Genomic DNA, 22,287 nt, shown 5'->3' with positions numbered 1-22,287 from the left:
TTTTGACTTTTCCTGTTATAATAGAGACATTAAACATAAACATTCATTGAGTCAAAGGCTTTTTCTGTTTATATTTAACACTATGAATCTGCTAGCAAATGAAACCTTTTTAACTAGTGAATGCAATGGTTGACTGGTCACTACCATCAAAAATTGTTTCCCCTTATTCCAGCCATTTAGTATTTTCTCTAGATCATGTCGTGAACACCAGAAATTGGTATGTTCTGCCATCCCCAGATGCCCATGGTAAACAACAGAAACATACAGTCATCAACTGTAACCCACATGGTCATCTTTTCACTGCATTTTCACCACAAATCAAGCAAGTTGTACGTATCATATCAACATCATAATATAATCTATGAATATTTCTGTATATAATTTTGCTGCATAAAATTGAATTCTTACAATTTACATTTTTTTTTTAAAGAGTCAGTGGGTAGCATCACTATACCTGACACTCAAACTTAAAAAAGTTTTCTCTGATTCTTTCCAGATCATGAGCTGGTAGAGGAAGAGAGTGCTGACAACACAAAATGAGCAGGAACTGATGGTGATTATGTTCCATGGTATTATTATTAAAGAACACTTCATTTATGATCTTGATTGTAAACTTTTTACATTTTGAAGTTGGATTAAAATGTTTTGTACAAGTTCATTATGATTTATTCATATTCATTGGAAAGAAAAATCAAATAAGAAGTGGCCAGAGCAAATGAGTTTGGGGTTATAAGTTATCAATTTCATTATAAAAATAGTTTTCACAATACAACATGTTTCCTAAGGAAAGTAAACACCAAGTATAAAAACCATGCACAAAATTTTTAAAAATGTAGTAAAAATTTATTTTCAGGTTTTAATGGCAAAATTGTAAAGATTGAGTATCACCATGAAATCATGATGCACATCCAAAAGGTTATTTAACTGTCACTTCCATTGTCACCCAAAAGTTGTCTGGACTGGGATGCACATGTGCTTCCTTAAGGTAAGAAAGGAAAAAAGAATATTATTTTTTTCATGCTTGTTTGCTGTTTCCTGTGTTAGCAAGGTTGAACCAATAGAGAAAGCAAGGTCTTAGTCACTCACATCCATTCTCTAGCTGTTTTGTGCAATGCACTGAAACCAAAGCTCCATAAGCACTGGTTCCCCTGGCTGCTCATATGTCCTGGTTCAGCAAACTGACATCACCTAACCCCAAATACCACACTACTCCAATTCACTTTACCCTGTGCATACCTTTCACCCTCTTGCAAGTTCAGGCCCAGAGTACCCAAAATCTTTTTCACTCCATCCTTCCATCTCCATTTTGGTCTTTCTCTCCTTGTCCCCTCCACTTCTGACACATATATCCTTTATCAACCTCTCCTCTCATTCTTTCCATGTGTCCAGTCCATTTCAGCACACTTCTTTTATTACCATACCTCTCTCTCACACCCTCTTATTACATCCTCAATCAAACCACTTCACATCACATACTGTCCTCAGACTTTCAATTTCAAATACACCCATATAACATCATTGGGACTGCTATACCATCAAACTCCTTTTTGCCCTTCCAAATCAAGCCTCCTCTTTCCACCCATTCCTCAGTGCTCCCAGAACCTTGACCCTCTCCCCTACTCTATGACTTGCTTCCATTTCCATGGTTCCATTTGCTGCAATGTCCACTCTCAGGTGTCTAAAACACTCCACTTCCTCCAAGTTTTCTCTATTCATGCTCACACAGCAGCTTACCTGACTGTCTCATTGCACTGCTAAACTTAATAACTTTCCTTATATTCACAGTTATTCTCAACTTCCCCTTTTCACACACTCTCCCAGACTCAAACTTCAATTTCTGTAGCTCCTCACTTGAATCTGCCGTGAGCACCGAGTCATCAGCATTTTTTTTTTTTTTATATGTAATGAAAAAGGAGAGGAAGAAGAGGTGGGACAGGGTACGGTATTAATTCTTAATGGTACAGTAGACTGAAGTGTACACAGATTAGAGATGTATCAGATATCTGCATCCACTTCATTGTTTTAAATCCACATTCGTGTTTGTGATAAAATAAACATCCGCATCCACATTTGCAATTTAATAAACATCCACATCCTTACCACTTACAAAGAGGATGTAGTAGATATACAAAAGAAGACAGAAAAAAAGAACTGGCAGCACTAAGCATTTCTTATTACTCCATGATAAAATGTTGTGGGGGAGCTGCAGCAAGTCATATAAGTCACCACGCACTGGCTGCAGTGTAGAGGAGCTTGCCTCGGGTGGGCAGAGTGTGTCTGTCACACTACTTGAAGTGAAATAATCAAGTTTACCAAGCCTTACTGACTCCTTTATATGTACAATGGTGTCAAGAAACAGTCAGGTGTGGAAGTACTCCATGGAATAACCAAATAATATGGCGCAGTGTCTTTTGTACAAAAGAGATAATTTACGAAAGGGACATGGAACTACATCTTTGAAAAATCATATGAAATCAGTGCACAAAGAACAGTTTGAAAAGTAAGAAACAGAAGAAAGAAAGAAGTTTGAGGGGAAACTAACGACAGAAAAACTCCTTTGCAAAAAAAGTGAAGTCAGACGTTAAGCAAAGAAATGTTAAAGAATATTTTCAGAGTGGAAAACTTTGGGATGCTTCTAACTTCAAATCAAAGAAACTGGATAAGTTTGTAGCAGAAATTTTAATAATGGATGATATATCAATCAGTCATGTTGAGGACATAGGATTCATGAGACTGATGGTTGAAGCTGTTCTACAATACAGGCTAAAGCGGTAAAACTTTTAATCCTCATTGATATGCAATGACATGCAAGTCTTTTCAGTGAAATAAAAGGATTGATTGATGTAGTGAAGCAGGACAGCTAGATTTCCTTCACAACTGATGTGTGGTCAGATACCCTAGCAGGTGTTTCATTGCTGAGTCTAACTGCACATGCTATCAATAAGGACTTTGAAAGAATGAACTTTGTACTAGGTTCTGAACCACTACAAGAACAGCACACAGGAGAGTATACTTTTAGAAAGTTTGATGATTTTTGATGAAGTGGGACATTTCTAGTATAAATGTGCACTGTTTTGCATGATGATGGAGCAAATATGAAAAGAGCTCTCTTTCTGTCAGGTATAAATAATTTGGATTGTGCTGAACATAGAATACAAGTTGTTACAACTGGAATATAATCACAGGACGAAACAGATAGGATAATTCAGTAATGTTATAGCACTGCTACCCATTTTCATCACTCAGCGATGACAAGATGAACTAAAACAAATTCAGGAGAGGCGGTAAGAACCCAAGCTTTGTGTTGCCCATGATACAACCACAATGTGGAACAGCACCTTGCACATGCTAAAAAGAACACTTGAAATAAAGGAGTCACTATGTTTGTATGCTCCTATCAACTCAAAAATCAAGCAACTCAGCACCACTGAATGGTTAATAATGTCCAAATGTGCAAAAGCTCTGGAATCTCGTGAAGATATCACAACAAGACTGAGTGACTCAACATATACAGTAAGTATGTGATGCTTCTTGTAGTTTCCTGGAAAACCAATCTTCAGCCAAGCACATCAGAAGTTTCTGAAGTTATTGATACCTCAGTTTCAGGCTCTGAACCAGATATTGACTCTATCTTCGATCACTCCAAGATATAAAAGCAACACAGGTTGTAAACATCGTGAAACAAACAATGCAAGCTGGTGCTGAGAAGAGATTTTCCTGGCTTGAAAGTGAAGATTTGTAGAGTTGCAACATATCCTGATCTAAGTTATAAAAGTAAATTCTTTTTTTCCTTTTCTCATATCACTGATCAGTTGAAATCATCAGTTGCAAGACTATGTGAAGAGCTGACTCAACTGAGCACCAAGGCATTTGAAGATGACAAACCAACCAGAAAATGAAGAAGAGATGGCAAAACACAAACAATTAAAACAACTAACACCTATGGAACATTGGAAGAAGCAATGACCTCTATTCTTGCTTCCAGTAGTGATGATGAAGGAGAAGAGACACATGCAGCAGGGAAGAACGCAGTGGAAGATATTGAGAGGTATCACAAGGTAGAGTCATAAGAACAAGTTAAGACAGATTGCAATGGTGGAAAGAAAAGATGAGAATCCACCCTGATCTGGCAAATGTCGCTTGCCAATTTCTTTGCTGTACCTCAAGCAGCATCCCTAGTAAGCAGCTATTCACAAAACATAAGCAACTTTTAGGAGAAAAAGCAGAGAAACTCTTGTTTTAAAGAAAAACTTGCCTATCTTTAAATGCTGAATGACTAAGAAATGAAATAACAGCTGTTAATAGATTAGGAGTTAAGTTGACCACTTTCAAAAGGGTGGAGGTTGGGGAAAGTGTTGGTGGGATGCACGATGAGTAGGGTTCCCGTCCTGCATCCTGGTAAGGCACAACTTGTGTGGCTGAAACAATTCGTCATAACAGTCAGAAACTACAGTCACACAGTACTTTGTAAAGAAAGTAGCTGCCATTTCTATAACAAATGGATATTTCTTAATCTTTTAAAGTACATGAAAAAATATCCTGAAGACATCCACATCCGCAAGGATGTCATAGTTTGACATTCGCATCCACATGCTCTGTTTTTAGAAACTGACATCTGCATCCACAAAATTGTAAACAAGATATCTGCAGCCATGGAATTCTGAATTCAGACATCTGATACATCTTTAACACATGTGTAAGTTTTTTAATGCATTTTTGGTGTCATTTGTATAACTTCAGCAGCCTTGAGGGTGTGTATGTATTTGTTATATATTTTTTTTAAAAGGACATGAACATGCAAGGGATCGAATGAACTAGAACAGTGTGGTATACTGGGGACAATGTGCTGTCTATGGACTGAACCAGGGCACGTGAAGAGTCTGGGATAAACCATGGAAAGGTCTGTGGAGCTTGGTTGTGGATAGAGTACTCTGGTTTTGGTGCATTACACATGACAACTAGAGAATGGATATAAGGGGATGCAGCCTTTCTTCATCTGTTCCTGGCACTACCTTGCTAACATGGGTAATGACAGTCAAATATGACAGCAAACTTTTTTATTTGTGATATTGAAAATTGCTGTACTGAGGGCATACTAAGCATCCTCAGCAGCCACAGTCTGAGGGTTAAGGGGCATATGGAGGAATAGGTAGGTGTCTGATACATATTTCTTTCTGATAATCTACATCTTACTCGGTGAGTGATACAGGAAATTGTATTCTTTATCTTTTTTCCCCACCCATTTTTTCCAGTATGTTCTTGCCTAATATATGAACTAATGGTTATCTACATATTCAGGAAAAAAATGAGAAAAATGTACTAGCTCTTGTTTTCACAATTTTATCATTTAACTCAGGGAATGATGAAGTTAAAATAATTTTTATATAGTTTTACTTACTTCCATTTAATTGCTTTATAACTAATTCATACAATAATAATGAATTACACAGAGTTCAGTATTAAGTAATATACTTTACAGAGAAATAAGGGCAGTACAAGTGTACAATTTATAATGTTTCCAGTGTAGGATGGTCGTCTCAGTTCAAGATGTACATCTTACCTTGTGAATGATACAGTGAAGTAGAAATCTTCAAATCTTTCCAAAATATTTCATCACAAGTTGCAAATTGCTTCTTACACTCATCTGGGAGAAGAGTTCCATTAATGATTCATTTGTTTATGTTGTGCCTGCTGACAAGTATATTCAAAATGGTGGCAGTTCAACTTCACTACTTGGATACAAAGGCTTTATTTTTAGCTTTTAAGTATTAATTATCATCTAAGGCTATATATTACATTATTTATTAGTGTACTTTCAGTTCACGTTTTTGTTAACAAGCAAATACACAGACTAATTCATCAGTACAGCCTTTGTTAATCTAAGTGCTCCACACATTTTCTGCCAGTAACCTGTATTTGCTGTTTTTCAACGTATCCATCCTTTTTCAGAGTTGGTACTCAAATCTAGTTCATTTGTGTAGCTTGTCCTTTTCATCTTGCCTCATCATTAATATTCTAACAATGGATATGTAGACTCTAATTCACAGCAGAGCTCCCATGCTAGCTGCACTGTTTGGAGTGGAAGAATGGAAGGGCTTTAACAATGAGCAGGGCAAGAGTTATACATGAGATAAAATAAACTGGATGTGAGAAACAACCATTCTGCCAGTAGGCTAAGCATAGCCATATGAAATGGTCAAGGTAAACCATGAAGCAGTCTGTAGAGCTTGGCTGTGGATGATAGGCTCTGGTTCCTTTGCATTATATATGAGAGCTTTTGAGCATACTCATGCAATTGGTGGCATGGTTCATTTGTTCCTGACACTACCTTGCTAGTGTGTTAGGACCAATAATATGCAAGAAAGAAATGCATTCAGACTCGAAGGACTCTGGTTACCATCAACAGCTTTAGACAATGGTCCATATGCAAACTTCCATAACGAACACAGCAGTTATTGCAAGGCTTTGCAGTATTTTAGTGCTCTTTATAAATTTCCATTATTTCCCTCTCCACATTTTTAATTCCCCATTTTTGCCTTTGTTTTTTACCCCTATGTGGAATTCCTGATAATACAACTATGCAGGAGGGTGAAGGGAGAGCAAGGAGTAGAGTGAGTTGGAGCGATGTGGTATACCGGGGTTGGCGTGCTGTCGGTGGATTGAATCAAGGCATGTGAAGCGTCTGGGGTAAACCATGGAAAGCTGTGTAGGTATGTATATTTGCGTGTGTGGACGTATGTATATACATGTGTATGGAGGGGGGTTGGGCCATTTCTTTCGTCTGTTTCCTTGCGCTACCTCGCAAACGTGGGAGACAGCGACAAAGTATAAAAAAAAAAAAAAAAAAAAAAAAAACTATGCTTATTTTCAAAACTCTCCAGCTCATTACATGTTGGTATATATTTTTTGTAAACTTAATATAAATTGTCCCAATCTGGATTATCCTATAAAACTGAAACAAATACAGAAATAACCATATTTATTTAAAACCTTAAACCTAACAAGATTCAACTTATAACACTATTGCAAATTCTATACTATGACAGTGACCTGCAAAAAATTATTTCAAAAAAAGTTCAGGGGGGAAAAAAAAGTAGCTTTAAAGCCACACAGCCAATCCCAACACTTAAACCAAAAAGCTACCAAGAAAAAATTATCTTTAAAATTTGAAATCCTTATATTTCTTTGCAGGTTTATTCTGATCTTGCTGCTGTTTTCGCCTCTTATTGCGTTGTTTAGCTGCATGTTCAGCTACCATATCAGAAAAATCTTCTTCCTCTCCTTTTTGCTGTTCTCTCAATGTGGCTTCATACCTTGCAGCCATGGCATCAGTATCTACAAGGTCAAGTTCAGAAGGATCAAGGGCTACTTCCACACCTTGTGAGGCTGATTTACTGGTGGCACCACTAACTGAAGCTGCTCCAATATCATAAGTGTGAGTGGAACCCATCATTGCTCGTCCCATAGTCTCTGTTCGCTTCTCAGGAATTATTGTGTAAAGAGCAGGAGTGTCACCCCCTTCCATTTCTGTCTCCATTCGTTTCTTTCTCAGTTCAATCATGTCTGGAGTCTCCAGACCAGCTGGTAATGAACTAATGCCTGAGGGAGTCACAAGACCAGTTTCCCCAGGAGTTACAAGCCCACTTACATCTTCATCTGACTCCTCTTCACTCTCTTCCTCTGATTCCTCTTCACTTTCACTTTCTAATTCTCCCCACAAGGTCCTTTCTACTTCCTCTTCTGTTAGAGGAGTGTCAAAGTCCTTGCCCTGAGTGCCAAAAACATCCCCATAGATAGGTTTACCCATACTGTCAACAGGAGGCTTACCCCAGCCACCTGCATGGTACCCAAAACTACAACCCTCTGGTATAGGGGCATTAAGTCCAGGGATTTTCAAATTTGGATATGATGGAGGTGGACCATATCGCTGCATTGCAATCAACCATGGTGGTGGTACCTTATGAGCATTAGCACCAACTGGCATACCTAAGGCAATTCTCAAGTCATCACTCATCTCTCCTGGTTTCTTGTCTTTCATCTTTGTTTCAAACTCCTTACCCTCATAGTAAAGATCCCCATGAATTGTCATTTTGGGTTTAGTTTGCCACTTGAAAAAAGCATCATGAAGTTTCTGGTAGTCAATGTCAATCTTTCCCATCTTGGGTCTTACTTTATCCCTCATCTTTGCCTTAAGGGTTTTTTGGTCTTCCTTCTCCTGAAGCGCAGCCCGCATTTCCATAATGCCTGTACGCTTTATGAAATCAGGTAGTTCAAAAGGTGGTTTTTCAATACCACGCTTCCCCTGTAAGTATTTTCGTTTAAAACACCAATGGCGGGGTACAGGCACAGTGTTTCTTGTGGCTTTTAAGTGAACCAGCAATTTTGGATCTTTAGCTGTTACATCATGCATCTCCACAACATCTGGGCGACTAACTGTCTGTTTCAGTTCAGCAATGCTCATGCGCTTCAAAAGTTTCATTTTCCTTTTTGACAATTTTGGCTTATCATCCTCCTCCTTCTTCATATCATCATCATCATCATCATCATCTTCAAGTGGTATACCTGGAACTTTTGATCCAGGCTTTTTTATCTCCACCACTGGAACTTCTGTTTTAGGCATTACTTTCTCTTCTTCAATTTTTGGTTCTGGTTCAGCAATTCGGAAAGCTTCAAAAATCTTTGTGAAATGACGGTAACTGGGATCTGTTATATCCAAATCAACTGTGTCCTGGATATATTCAATTTCTATATTGACATCATCTGCATCAATTCTTTCTCGTTTTATCTGTTCACTTTTCTGTCGCTCTATTTCCTCTTGAAAGTGATGCCGACCTTTCCTCTTCTTCTTTTTCTTTTTCTTCTTTTCCTGTTTGTTTTTCTGACTAGATTCCTCTGGAAGCTCATCTTCATCTTCCTCATAACCTTGTGGCAAGGAAGCTGGTTGAGATTTCGTTACTGGAAGTGTAGTCCGAACTGGAGTTGGTTGACTTTCTGGTTCATCTATTCTAGCTAGCCCTTCTCTTTCTACTTTCTCCACATCTTCTGGGTTAACACCAACCTGTTGAGACAAACACTGTCATTATTCCATTATCTAAATTAGACAAAAGCTAGAAATATCCAATAACTACCATATAATTACATTTATGCACGTGGAAAAAACATTTGGCAAGAATTGACAGGGACTCATTAGGGAAGAGTTAAATGTCCAGAAGTGGATGGTTTAAAAAAAAAAGCAAGACGTGTTCAACTGGGTAATGGTAATAAAGCAAAGAGAAAGAGAAGAAAGATAGAGTGAATATTCTGGAAAGCTGATAAGTGTTTTAGATGATAACAGGGCAGGTGTCCTGTTTAGATGTTGAAACTTCTCTTCTGAACGGTTGCTCCATTTATACAAGGGATTGATTCATCCTTGTATAAAGTACTGCTCTCACTTTTGGGGTGGTTCTAGGTCTGTGTGCTTACTTGACAGTATGAAGTACTGCTCTCACTTTTAGGATGGTTCTAGGTCTATGTGCTTACTTGACAGAGTCGAGTCAAAAGTGATCCAACTGATAAACTGTCCTCAGATAACTTCCAAACTTGACCCCTCTTGCCCTATTTTGCAATGTTTCACTTTCCCTCTTGTATAGGTATTACTTAGGTGTTTGCTCTCAAGAGCTGGCTGTTTGTGTGCCCCCACCACAAGCTAGACCAGGCAATACTCAAGTTGCAGCATCACATGATTTTTGTGTGACCATCGGGAACTCAAGGGTGAGCCATTCTGATCACTGCTTCTTTCCCAACACGTCGAAGCTTTGGGACTCTCCACCTTCTCATGTCTTTCTCAATAACTATAAAGTAGCACATTTCAAAAGACAGGGCTTTCACTTCCCCCTGAATGTGTAAATACATTCCCTTGTCTTTTCTTTTTCTGTTTCATAATTCTCTCTATATTTTAATTTATGCCTGACCTTGATGTGAACTTTTGTCCATGACTGGTTCCTTCAACATATAAAAAAAAAGTTGAGGATCTCTAGGACAAGATGGTGTGAAAAGAAAGGAGGTGGTAAAAATCTTGTGTAAGATGAAGTGTAGGAGAATGAGTCCCTAGTAAAGTCTTCCTAGGTCTTTTATGCCGACAGTCCAGGATGAGCCCAGGCTGTTGGGTTGGGATGTTGGTTAACCATGCTGTTGGAAGCTGCAGCCAACATGCCTATATAACCCTCAGAGCCCAGTTGGTCTGGTACAATTTGTAATTACTTGTCCAGTGCAATCTTAAACTTCTCCACTGTGCATCCTATGTGATTTCTAATGATAGGTGGCAAGGTGATGAAGAGTCTTAGGCCCTGGGTGTTTAAGGTGTTCTCTCTTTGGTGCATATCACACCTGATTTTCAGAGGAAGTATTTTCAAGTCTTCCATACCTGGTATGCCAGTAGGATATAATTTTCAGATGAAAAATGAGAACCATACCTTCTAGGAATTTCCAAGTATAGATGTATGTTCCCTGGGGATAGGGGAGAAAGAATACTTCCCAAGTATTCCCTGCGTGTCGTAAAAGATGACTAAAAGGGGAGGGAGCGGGTGGCTGGAAACCCTCCCCTCTCTTTTTTTTTTTTTTTTTTTCAATTTTCTTAAAGAAAAAACAGAGAATAGGGCCAGGTGAGGATATTCCCTCTGAGGCCCAGTCCTCGGTTCTTAACCCAACCTGCTAACACGGGAAATGGCGAATAGTATGAAAGAAAGAAAGATGATGTATATATGTATATACATGTGTATGTGGGTGGGTGGGACATTCTTTCATCTGTTTCCTTGCGCTACCTCGCTAATGTGGGAGACAGCAAGCAAAATAAATAAATAAATAATAGATGATGATATACCTCCTGTATGCACTGCAAGGAATGTAGCCTCAGATTTCTGTATTCCTTGGAGTGCAGACTGGAAAACTGTATCATCTATTATATTTTATTCATTTATTATACTTTGTCGCTGTCTCCCACATTAGTGAGGTAGCGCAAGGAAACAGACGAAAGAATGGCCCAACCCACCCACATACACATGTATATACATACACATCCACACACACACATATACATACCTATACATTTCAATATATATATATATATATATATACATATATATATATATATATATATATATATATATATATATATGGAAAAAGGTGAGAACAATGGAAGTAAGGGGAGTGGAGGAGGAATGGGATGTATTTAGGGAATCAGTGATGGATTGCGCAAAAGATGCTTGTGGCATGAGAAGCGTGGGAGGTGGGTTGATTACAAAGGGTAGTGAGTGGTGGGTGAATAAGTAAGATTATTAGTGAAAGAGAAGAGAGAGGCATTTGGACGATTTTTGCAGGAAAAAATGCAATTGAGTGGGAGATGTATAAAAGAAAGAGACAGGAGGTCAAGAGAAAGGTGCAAGAGGTGAAAAAGAGGGCAAATGAGAGTTGGGGTGAGAGAGTATCAATAAATTTTAGGGAGAATAAAAAGATACTTAGAAAAGCAAATGGATTTGTATGTAGCATTTATGGATCTGGAGAAGGCATATGATAGAGTTGATAGAGATGCTCTGTGGAAGGTATTAAGAATATATGGTGTGGGAGGCAAGTTGTTAGAAGCAGTGAAAAGTTTTTATCGAGGATGTAAGGCATGTGTACATGTAGGAAGAGAGGAAAGTGATTGGTTCTCAGTGAATGTAGGTTTGCGGCAGGGGTGTGTGATGTCTCCATGGTTGTTTAATTTGTTTATGGATGGGGTTGTTAGGGAGGTAAATGCAAGAGTTTTGGAAAGAGGGGCAAGTATGAAGTCTCTTGGGATGAGAGAGCTTGGGAAGTGAGTCAGTTGTTGTTCGCTGATGATACAGCGCTGGTGGCTGATTCATGTGAGAAACTGCAGAAGCTGGTGACTGAGTTTGGTAAAGTGTGTGAAAGAAGAAAGTTAAGAGTAAATGTGAATAAGAGCAAGGTAATTAGGTACAGTAGGGTTGAGAGTCAAGTCAATTGGGAGGTAAGTTTGAATGGAGAAAAACTGGAGGAAGTAAAGTGTTTTAGATATCTGGGAGTGGATCTGGCAGCGGATGGAACCATGGAAGCGGAAGTAGATCATAGGGTGGGGGAGGGGGCGAAAATCCTGGGAGCCTTGAAGACTGTGTGGAAGTCGAGAACATTATCTCGGAAAGCAAAAATGGGTATGTTTGAAGGAATAGTGGTTCAAGCAATGTTGTATGGTTGCGAGGCATGGGCTATGGATAGAGTTGTGCGCATGAGGATGGATGTGCTGGAAATGAGATGTTTGAGGACAATGTGTGGTGTGAGGTGGTTTGATCCAGTAAGTAACGTAAGGGTAAGAGAGATGTGTGGAAATAAAAAGAGCGTGGTTGAGAGAGCAGAAGAGGGTGTTTTGAAATGGTTTGGGCACATGGAGAGAATGAGTGAGGAAAGACTGACCAAGAGGATATATGTGTCGGAGGTGGAGGGAACGAGGAGAAGTGGGAGACCAAATTGGAGGTGGAAAGATGGAGTGAAAAAGATTTTGTGTGATCGGGGCCTGAACATGCAGGAGGGTGAAAGGAGGGCAAGGAATAGAGTGAATTGGATCGATGTGGTATACCGGGGTTGACGTGCAGTCAGTGGATTGAATCAGGGCATGTGAAGTGTCTGGGGTAAACCATGGAAAGCTGTGTAGGTATGCATATTTGCGTGTGTGGACATGTACGTATATACATGTGTATGGGGGTGGGTTGGGCCATTTCTTTCATCTGTTTCCTTGCGCTACCTCACAAACGCGGGAGACAGCGACAAAGCACAAAAAAAAAAAAAAAAAAAAAAAAAATTCAGGCAGGAGCATTAGGAAGAAACATTAGTTAAAAGTAGTAGGTAGGAACATCAGGCAGGAGCATTAGGTAGAAATAGCCAGTAAAAACATTGGGTAGCAGCCTCTGCAAATGCTGCACTAGACTTGCCTCCGCCAGTGGCCTGTTAAGAGTGAGGCATTAAAGGCTACGAAGCAGCAATCAAGTTCACCAGTTATGGAGACTACTGCAATGGCCACCCCATTGAGGGAATTCCAGTTGGAAGAGGCATCAGAGATATAAATAGATACATGTATAGATGAGCAGTGCAACTTACAAATTCCCTCAAGCTCTTTCTGCTGCACTAATTCTTTCCCCATGCATGAATACTCTCACCTTATTTATATATATATATATATATATGTGGTATACCGGGGTTGACGTGCTGTCAGTGGATTGAATCAAGGCATGTGAGGCGTCTGGGGTAAACCATGGAAAGCTGTGTAGGTATGTATATTTGCGTGTGTGGACGTATGTATATACATGTGTATGGGGGGGGGGCCATTTCATTCGTCTGTTTCCTTGCGCTACCTCGCAAACGCGGGAGACAGCGACAAAGTATAATAAAAAAAAAAATAATAATAATATATATATATATATATATATATATATATATATATATATATATATATATATATATATATATATATATATATTTTTTTTTTTTTTTTTTTTTTTTTTTATACTTTGTCGCTGTCTCCCGCGTTTGCGAGGTAGCGCAAGGAAACAGACGAAAGAAATGGCCCAACCCCCCCCCATACGCATGTACATACACACGTCCACACACGCAAATATACATACCTACACAGCTTTCCATGGTTTACCCCGGACGCTTCACATGCCTTGGTTCAATCCACTGACAGCACGTCAACCCCTGTATACCACATCACTCCAATTCGCTCTATTTCTTGCCCTCCTTTCACCCTCCTGCATGTTCAGGCCCCGATCACACAAAATCCTTTTCACTCCATCTTTCCACCTCCAATTTGGTCTCCCTCTTCTCCTCGTTCCCTCCACCTCCGACACATATATCCTCTTGGTCAATCTTTCCTCACTCATTCTCTCCATGTGCCCAAACCATTTCAAAACACCCTCTTCTGCTCTCTCAAGCACGCTCTTTTTATTTCCACACATCTCTCTTACCCTTACGTTACTTACTCGATCAAACCACCTCACACCACACATTGTCCTCAAGCATCTCATTTCCAGCACATCCATCCTCCTGCTCACAACTCTATCCATAGCCCACGCCTCGCAACCATACAACATTGTTGGAACCACTATTCCTTCAAACATACCCATTTTTGCTTTCCGGGATAATGTTCTCGACTTCCACACATTTTTCAAGGCTCCCAAAATTTTCGCCCCCTCCCCCACCCTATGATCCACTTCCGCTTCCATGGTTCCATCCGCTTACAGATCCACTCCCAGATATCTAAAACACTTCACTTCCTCCAGTTTTTCTCCATTCAAACTCACCTCCCAATTGACTTGACCCTCAACCCTACTGTACCTAATAACCTTGCTCTTATTCACATTTACTCTTAACTTTCTTCTTCCACACACTTTACCAAACTCCGTCACCAGCTTCTGCAGTTTCTCACATGAATCCGCCACCAGCGCTGTATCATCAGCGAACAACAACTGACTTACTTCCCAAGCTCTCTCATCCCCAACAGACTTCATACTTGCCCCTCTTTCCAAAACTCTTGCATTTACCTCCCTAACAACCCCATCCATAAACAAATTAAACAACCATGGAGACATCACACACCCCTGCCGCAAACCTACATTCACTGAGAACCAATCACTTTCCTCTCTTCCTACACGTACACATGCCTTACATCCTCGATAAAAACTTTTCACTGCTTCTAACAACTTGCCTCCCACACCATATATTCTTAATACCTTCCACAGAGCATCTCTATCAACTCTATCATATGCCTTCTCCAGATCCATAAATGCTACATACAAATCCATTTGCTTTTCTAAGTATTTCTCACATACATTCTTCAAAGCAAACACCTGATCCACACATCCTCTACCACTTCTGAAACCACACTGCTCTTCCCCAATCTGATGCTCTGTACATGCCTTCACCCTCTCAATCAGTACCCTCCCATATAATTTACCAGGAATACTCAACAAACTTATACCTCTGTAATTTGAGCACTCACTCTTATCCCCTTTGCCTTTGTACAATGGCACTATGCACGCATTCCGCCAATCCTCAGGCACCTCACCATGAGTCATACATACATTAAATAACCTTACCAACCAGTCAACAATACAGTCACCCCCTTTTTTAATAAATTCCACTGCAATACCATCCAAACCTGCTGCCTTGCCGGCTTTCATCTTCCGCAAAGCTTTTACTACCTCTTCTCTGTTTACCAAATCATTTTCCCTAACCCTCTCACTTTGCACACCACCTCGACCCAAACACCCTATATCTGCCACTCTGTCATCAGACACATTCAACAAACCTTCAAAATACTCATTCCATCTCCTTCTCACATCACCACTACTTGTTATCACCTCCCCATTTACGCCCTTCACTGAAGTTCCCATTTGCTCCCTTGTCTTACGCACCCTATTTACCTCCTTCCAGAACATCTTTTTATTCTCCCTAAAATTTACTGAAAGTCTCTCACCCCAACTCTCATTTGCCCTTTTTTTCACCTCTTGCACCTTTCTCTTTTTGCTTTGTCGCTGTCTCCCGCGTTTGCGAGGTAGCGCAAGGAAACAGACGAAAGAAATGGCCCAACCCACCCCCATACACATGCCTTGATTCAATCCACTGACAGCACGTCAACCCCGGTATACCACATCGCTCCAATTCACTCTATTCTTTGCCCTCCTTTCACCCTCCTGCATGTTCAGGCCCCGATCACACAAAATCTTTTTCACTCCATCTTTCCACCTCCAATTTGGTCTCCCTCTTCTCCTCGTTCCCTCCACCTCCGACACATATATCCTCTTGGTCAATCTTTCCTCACTCATTCTCTCCATATGACCAAACCATTTCAAAACACCCTCTTCTGCTCTCTCAACCACGCTCTTTTTATTTCCACACATCTCTCTTACCCTTACGTTACTTACTCGATCAAACCACCTCACACCACACATTGTCCTCAAACATCTCATTTCCAGCACATCCATCCTCCTGCGCACAACTCTATCCATAGTCCACGCCTCGCAACCATACAACATTGTTGGAACCATTATTCCTTCAAACATACCCATTTTTGCTTTCCGAGATAATGTTCTCGACTTCCACACATTCTTCAAGGCTCCCAGAATTTTCGCCCCCTCCCCCACCCTATGATCCACTTCCGCTTCCATGGTTCCATCCGCTGCCAGATCCACTCCCAGATATCTAAAACACTTCACTTCCTCCAGTTTTTCTCCATTCAAACTTACCTCCCAATTGACTTGACCCTCAACCCTACTGTACCTAATAACCTTGCTCTTATTCACATTTACTCTTAACTTTCTTCTTCCACACACTTTACCAAACTCCGTCACCAGCTTCTGCAGTTTCTCACATGAATCCGCCACCAGCGCTGTATCATCAGCGAACAACAACTGACTCACTTCCCAAGCTCTCTCATCCCCAACAGACTTCATACTTGCCCCTCTTTCCAAAACTCTTGCATTTACCTCCCTAACAACCCCATCCATAAACAAATTAAACAACCATGGAGACATCACACACCCCTGCCGCAAACCTACATTCACTGAGAACCAATCACTTTCCTCTCTTCCTACACGTACACATGCCTTACATCCTCGATAAAAACTTTTCACTGCTTCTAACAACTTGCCTCCCACACCATATATTCTTAATACCTTCCACAGAGCATCTCTATCAACTCTATCATATGCCTTCTCCAGATCCATAAATGCTACATACAAATCCATTTTTTAATTTTCCAAAAGAGGGAACAGAGAAGGGGCCCAGGTGAGGATATTCCCTCAAGGGTCCAGTCCTCTGTTCTCAACGCTACCTCGCTAATGCGGGAAATGGCGAATAGTATGAAAGAAAAGAAAAGATATATATATATATATATATATGTAAGGGGAGTGGGGGAGGAATGGGATGTATTTAGGGAATCAGTGATGGATTGTGCAAAAGATGCTTGTGGCATGAGAAGAGTGGGAGGTGGGTTGATTAGAAAGGGTATTGAGTGGTGGGATGAAGAAGTAAGAGTATTAGTGAAAGAGAAGATAGAGGCATTTGGACGATTTTTGCAGGGAAAAAATGAAATTGAGTGGGAGACATATAAAAGAAAGAGACAGGAGGTCAAGAGAAAGGTGCAAGAGGTGAAAAAAAGGGCAAATGAGAGTTGGGGTGAGAGAGTATCATTAAATTTTAGGGAGAATAAAAAGATGTTCTGGAAGGAGGTAAATAAAGTGCGTAAGACAAGGGAGCAAATGGGAACTTCAGTGAAGGGCGCAAATGGGGAGGTGATAACAAGTTGTGGTGATGTGAGAAGGAGATGGCACTCAGTGAGTATTATGAAGGTTTGTTGAATGTGTTTGATGATAGAGTGGCAGATATAGGGTGTTTTGGTCGAGGTGGTGTGCAAAGTGCGAGGGTTAGGGAAAATGATTTGGTAAACAGAGAAGAGGTAGTAAAAGCTTTGCGGAAGATGAAAGCCGGCAAGGCAGCAGGTTTGGATGGTATTGCAGTGGAATTTATTAAAAAAGGGGGTGACTGTATTGTTGACTGGTTGGTAAGGTTATTTAATGTATGTATGACTCATGGTGAGGTGCCTGAGGATTGGCGGAATGCGTGCATAGTGCCATTGTACAAAGGCAAAGGGGATAAGAGTGAGTGCTCAAATTAAAGAGGTATAAGTTTGTTGAGTATTCCTGGCAAATTGTATGGGAGGGTATTGATTGAGAGGGTGAAGGCATGTACAGAGCATCAGATTGGGGAAGAGCAGTGTGGTTTCAGAAGTGGTAGAGGATGTGTGGATCAGGTGTTTGCTTTGAAGAATGTATGTGAGAAATACTTAGAAAAGCAAATGGATTTGTATGTAGCATTTATGGATCTGGAGAAGGCATATGATAGAGTTGATGGAGATGCTCTGTGGAAGGTATTAAGAATATATGGTGTGGGAGGCAAGTTGTTAGAAGCAGTGAAAAGTTTTTATCGAGGATGTAAGGCATGTGTACGTGTAGGAAGAGAGGAAAGTGACTGGTTCTCAGTGAATGTAGGTTTGCGGCAGGGGTGTGTGATGTCTCCATGGTTGTTTAATTTGTTTATGGATGGGGTTGTTAGGGAGGTGAATGCAAGAGTTTTGGAAAGAGGGGCAAGGATGAAGTCTGTTGGGGATGAGAGAGCTTGGGAAGTGAGTCAGTTGTTGTTCGCTGATGATACAGCGCTGGTGGCTGATTCATGTGAGAAACTGCAGAAGCTGGTGACTGAGTTTGGTAAAGTGTGCGAAAGAAGAAAGTTAAGAGTAAATGTGAATAAAGAGCAAGGTTATTAGGTACAGTAGGGTTGAGGATCAAGTCAATTGGGAGGTGAGTTTGAATGGAGAAAAACTGGAGGAAGTGAAGTGTTTTAGATATCTGGGAGTGGATCTGGCAGCGGATGGAAACATGGAAGCGGAAGTGGATCATAGGGTGGGGGAGGGGGCGAAAATTCTGGGAGCCTTGAAGAATGTGTGGAAGTCGAGAACATTATCTCGGAAAGCAAAAATGGGTATGTTTGAAGGAATAGTGGCTCCAACAATGTTGTATGGTTGCGAGGCGTGGACTATGGATAGAGTTGTGCGCAGGAGGATGGATGTGCTGGAAATGAGATGTTTGAGGATAATGTGTGGTGTGAGGTGGTTTGATCGAGTAAGTAACGTAAGGGTAAGAGAGATGTGTAGAAATAAAAAGAGCGTGGTTGAGAGAGCAGAAGAGGGTGTTTTGAAATGGTTTGGTCACATGGAGAGAATGAGTGAGGAAAGATTGATCAAGAGGATATATGTGTCGGAGGTGGAGGGAACGAGGAGAAGAGGGAGACCAAATTGGAGGTGGAAAGATGGAGTGAAAAGGATTTTGTGTGATCGGGGCCTGAACATGCAGGAGGGTGAAAGGAGGGCAAGAAATAGAGCGAATTGGAGTGATGTGGTATACAGGGGTTGACGTGCTGTCAGTGGATTGAACCAGGGCATGTGGGGCGTCCGGGGTAAACCATGGAAAGTTGTGTAGGTATGTATATTTGCGTGTGTGGACGTGTGTATGTACATGTGTATGGGGGGGGTTGGGCCATTTCTTTCGTCTGTTTCCTTGCGCTACCTCGCAAACGCGGGAGACAGCGACAAAGTATAAAAAAAAAAAAAAAAAAAAAATATATATATATATATATATATATATATATATATATATATATATATATATATATAGGGGACGGGAGCGGGGGGGGCCAGAAATCCTCCCCTCCTTGTATTAACTTTCTAAAATGGGAAACAGAAGAAGGAGTCACGCGGGGAGTGCTCATCCTCCTCGAAGGCTCAGTGGGGTGCCTAAATGTGTGTGGATGTAACCAAGATGTGAAAAAAGGAGAGATAGGTAGTATGTTTGAGGAAAGGAACCTGGATGTTTTGGCTCTGAGTGAAACGAAGCTCAAGGGTAAAGGGGAAGAGTGGTTTGGGAATGTCTGGGGAGTAAAGTCAGGGGTTAGTGAGAGGACAAGAGCAAGGGAAGGAGTAGCAATACTCCTGAAACAGGAGTTGTGGGAGTATGTGATAGAATGTAAGAAAGTAAATTCTCGATTAATATGGGTAAAAGTGAAAGTTGATGGAGAGAGGTGGGTGATTATTGGTGCATATGCACCCGGGCATGAGAAGAAAGATCATGAGAGGCAAGTGTTTTGGGAGCAGCTGAATGAGTGTGTTAGTGGTTTTGATGCACGAGACCGGGTTATAGTGATGGGTGATTTGAATGCAAAGGTGAGTAATGTGGCAGTTGAGGGAATAATTGGTATACATGGGGTGTTCAGTGTTGTAAATGGAAATGGTGAAGAGCTTGTAGATTTATGTGCTGAAAAAGGACTGATGATTGGGAATACCTGGTTTAAAAAGCGAGATATACATAAGTATAATACATAAGTATACTTATACTTAAGAGTAAATGTGAATAAGAGCAAGGTTATTAGGTACAGTAGGGTTGAGGGTCAAGTCAATTGGGAGGTGAGTTTGAATGGAGAAAAGCTGGAGGAAGTGAAGTGTTTTAGATATCTGGGAGTGGATCTGGCAGCGGATGGAACCATGGAAGCGGAAGTGGATCATAGGGTGGGGGAGGGGGCGAAAATTCTGTGGGCCTTGAAGAATGTGTGGAAGTCGAGAACATTATCTCGGAAAGCAAAAATGGGTATGTTTGAAGGAATAGTGGTTCCAACAATGTTGTATGGTTGCGAGGCGTGGGCTATGGATAGAGTTGTGCGCAGGAGGATGGATGTGCTGAAAATGAGATGTTTGAGGACAATGTGTGGTGTGAGGTGGTTTGATCGAGTGAGTAACGTAAGGGTAAGAGAGATGTGTGGAAATAAAAAGAGCGTGGTTGAGAGAGCAGAAGAGGGTGTTTTGAAGTGGTTTGGGCACATGGAGAGAATGAGTGAGGAAAGATTGACCAAGAGGATATATGTGTCGGAGGTGGAGGGAACGAGGAGAAGAGGGAGACCAAATTGGAGGTGGAAAGATGGAGTGAAAAAGATTTTGTGTGATCGGGGCCTGAACATGCAGGAGGGTGAAAGGAGGGCAAGGAATAGAGTGAATTGGAGCGATGTGGTATACCGGGGTTGACGTGCTGTCAGTGGATTGAATCAAGGCATGTGAAGTGTCTGGGGTAAACCATGGAAAGCTGTGTAGGTATGTATATTTGCGTGTGTGGACGTATGTATATACATGTGTATGGGGGGGGGTTGGGCCATTTCTTTCGTCTGTTTCCTTGCGCTACCTCGCAAACGCGGGAGACAGCGACAAAGTAAAAAAAAAAAAAACTTATGTAAGTAGGAGAGATGGCCAGAGAGCGTTATTGGATTACGTGTTAATTGACAGGCGTGCGAAAGAGAGACTTTTGGATGTTAATGTGCTGAGAGGTGCAACTGGAGGGATGTCTGATCATTATCTTGTGGAGGCTAAGGTGAAGATTTGTATGGGTTTTCAGAAAAGAAGAGTGAATGTTGGGGTGAAGAGGGTGGTGTGAGTAAGTGAGCTTGGGAAGGAGACCTGTGTGAGGAAGTACCAGGAGAGACTCAGTACAGAATGGAAAAAGGTGAGAACAATGGAAGTAAGGGGAGTGGGGGAGGAATGGGATGTATTTAGGAAATCAGTGATGGATTGCGCAAAAGATGCTTGTGGCATGAGAAGAGTGGGAGGTGGGTTGATTAGAAAGGGTAGTGAGTGGTGGGATGAAGAAGTGAGAGTATTAGTGAAAGAGAAGAGAGAGGCATTTGGACGATTTTTGCAGGGAAAAAATGCAATTGAGTGGGAGATGTATAAAAGAAAGAGACAGGAGGTAAAGAGAAAGGTGCAAGAGGTGAAAAAAAGGGCAAATGAGAGTTGGGGTGAGAGAGTATCATTAAATTTTAGGGAGAATAAAAAGATGTTCTGGAAGGAGGTAAATAAAGTGCGTAAGACAAGGGAGCAAATGGGAACTTCAGTGAAGGGCGCAAATGGGGAGGAGATAACAAGTAGTGGTGATGTGAGAAGGAGATGGAGTGAGTATTTTGAAGGTTTGTTGAATGTGTTTGATGATAGAGTGGCAGATATAGGGTGTTTTGGTCGAGGTGGTGTGCAAAGTGAGAGGGTTAGGGAAAATGATTTGGTAAACAGAGAAGAGGTAGTGAAAGCTTTGCGGAAGATGAAAGCCGGCAAGGCAGCAGGTTTGGATGGTATTGCAGTGGAATTTATTAAAAAAGGGGGTGACTGTATTGTTGACTGGTTGGTAAGGTTATTTAATGTATGTATGACTCATGGTGAGGTGCCTGAGGATTGGCGGAATGCATGCATAGTGCCATTGTACAAAGGCAAAGGGGATAAGAGTGAGTGCTCAAATTACAGAGGTATAAGTTTGTTGAGTATTCCTGGTAAATTATATGGGAGGGTATTGATTGAGAGGGTGAAGGCATGTACAGAGCATCAGATTGGGGAAGAGCAGTGTGGTTTCAGAAGTGGTAGAGGATGTGTGGATCAGGTGTTTGCTTTGAAGAATGTATGTGAGAAATACTTAGAAAAGCAAATGGATTTGTATGTAGCATTTATGGATCTGGAGAAGGCATATGATAGTGTTGATAGAGATGCTCTGTGGAAGGTATTAAGAATATATGGTGTGGGAGGAAAGTTGTTAGAAGCAGTGAAAAGTTTTTATCGAGGATGTAAGGCGTGTGTACGTGTAGGAAGAGAGGAAAGTGATTGGTTCTCAGTGAATGTAGGTT

At 40.9% G+C, this 22,287-nt stretch overlaps 2 protein-coding genes across 6 annotated transcripts in view; one reads left to right on the top strand and one right to left on the bottom strand.

Annotated features, from left to right (window-relative positions):
* The window catches only part of LOC139761487 (uncharacterized), a 67,851-nt gene extending 67,015 nt beyond the window's left edge, over positions 1-836 (top strand). Inside the window, exons 9-10 of one of the 4 annotated variants that reach the window (XR_011715525.1) lie at positions 238-329; positions 497-836. The gene's annotated coding sequence lies outside the window, so the exon portion shown is untranslated. Of the gene's footprint in view, positions 1-172; positions 330-496 lie in introns of all 4 variants that reach the window. The other 3 variants (XR_011715526.1, XR_011715527.1, XM_071685747.1) reach the window with 3 other exon arrangements.
* A 4,209-nt stretch (positions 837-5,045) lies between these two features.
* The window catches only part of LOC139761488 (splicing factor 3B subunit 2-like), a 74,078-nt gene continuing 56,836 nt past the window's right edge, over positions 5,046-22,287 (bottom strand). For both annotated transcript variants that reach the window (XM_071685748.1, XM_071685749.1), the window contains exon 7: positions 5,046-9,058. In XM_071685748.1, coding sequence (XP_071541849.1) covers positions 7,160-9,058 — 1,899 coding nt within the window. In that variant the 3' untranslated portion in view covers positions 5,046-7,159. The remainder of the gene's footprint in view (positions 9,059-22,287) is intronic.

This window comes from Panulirus ornatus, chromosome 40 (genome assembly GCF_036320965.1).
Source record: "Panulirus ornatus isolate Po-2019 chromosome 40, ASM3632096v1, whole genome shotgun sequence".
Lineage (NCBI taxonomy): Eukaryota > Metazoa > Arthropoda > Malacostraca > Decapoda > Palinuridae > Panulirus > Panulirus ornatus.
Note: the sequence above shows the minus strand (reverse complement) of the source record. Positions and strands in the feature narration are given on the sequence as shown.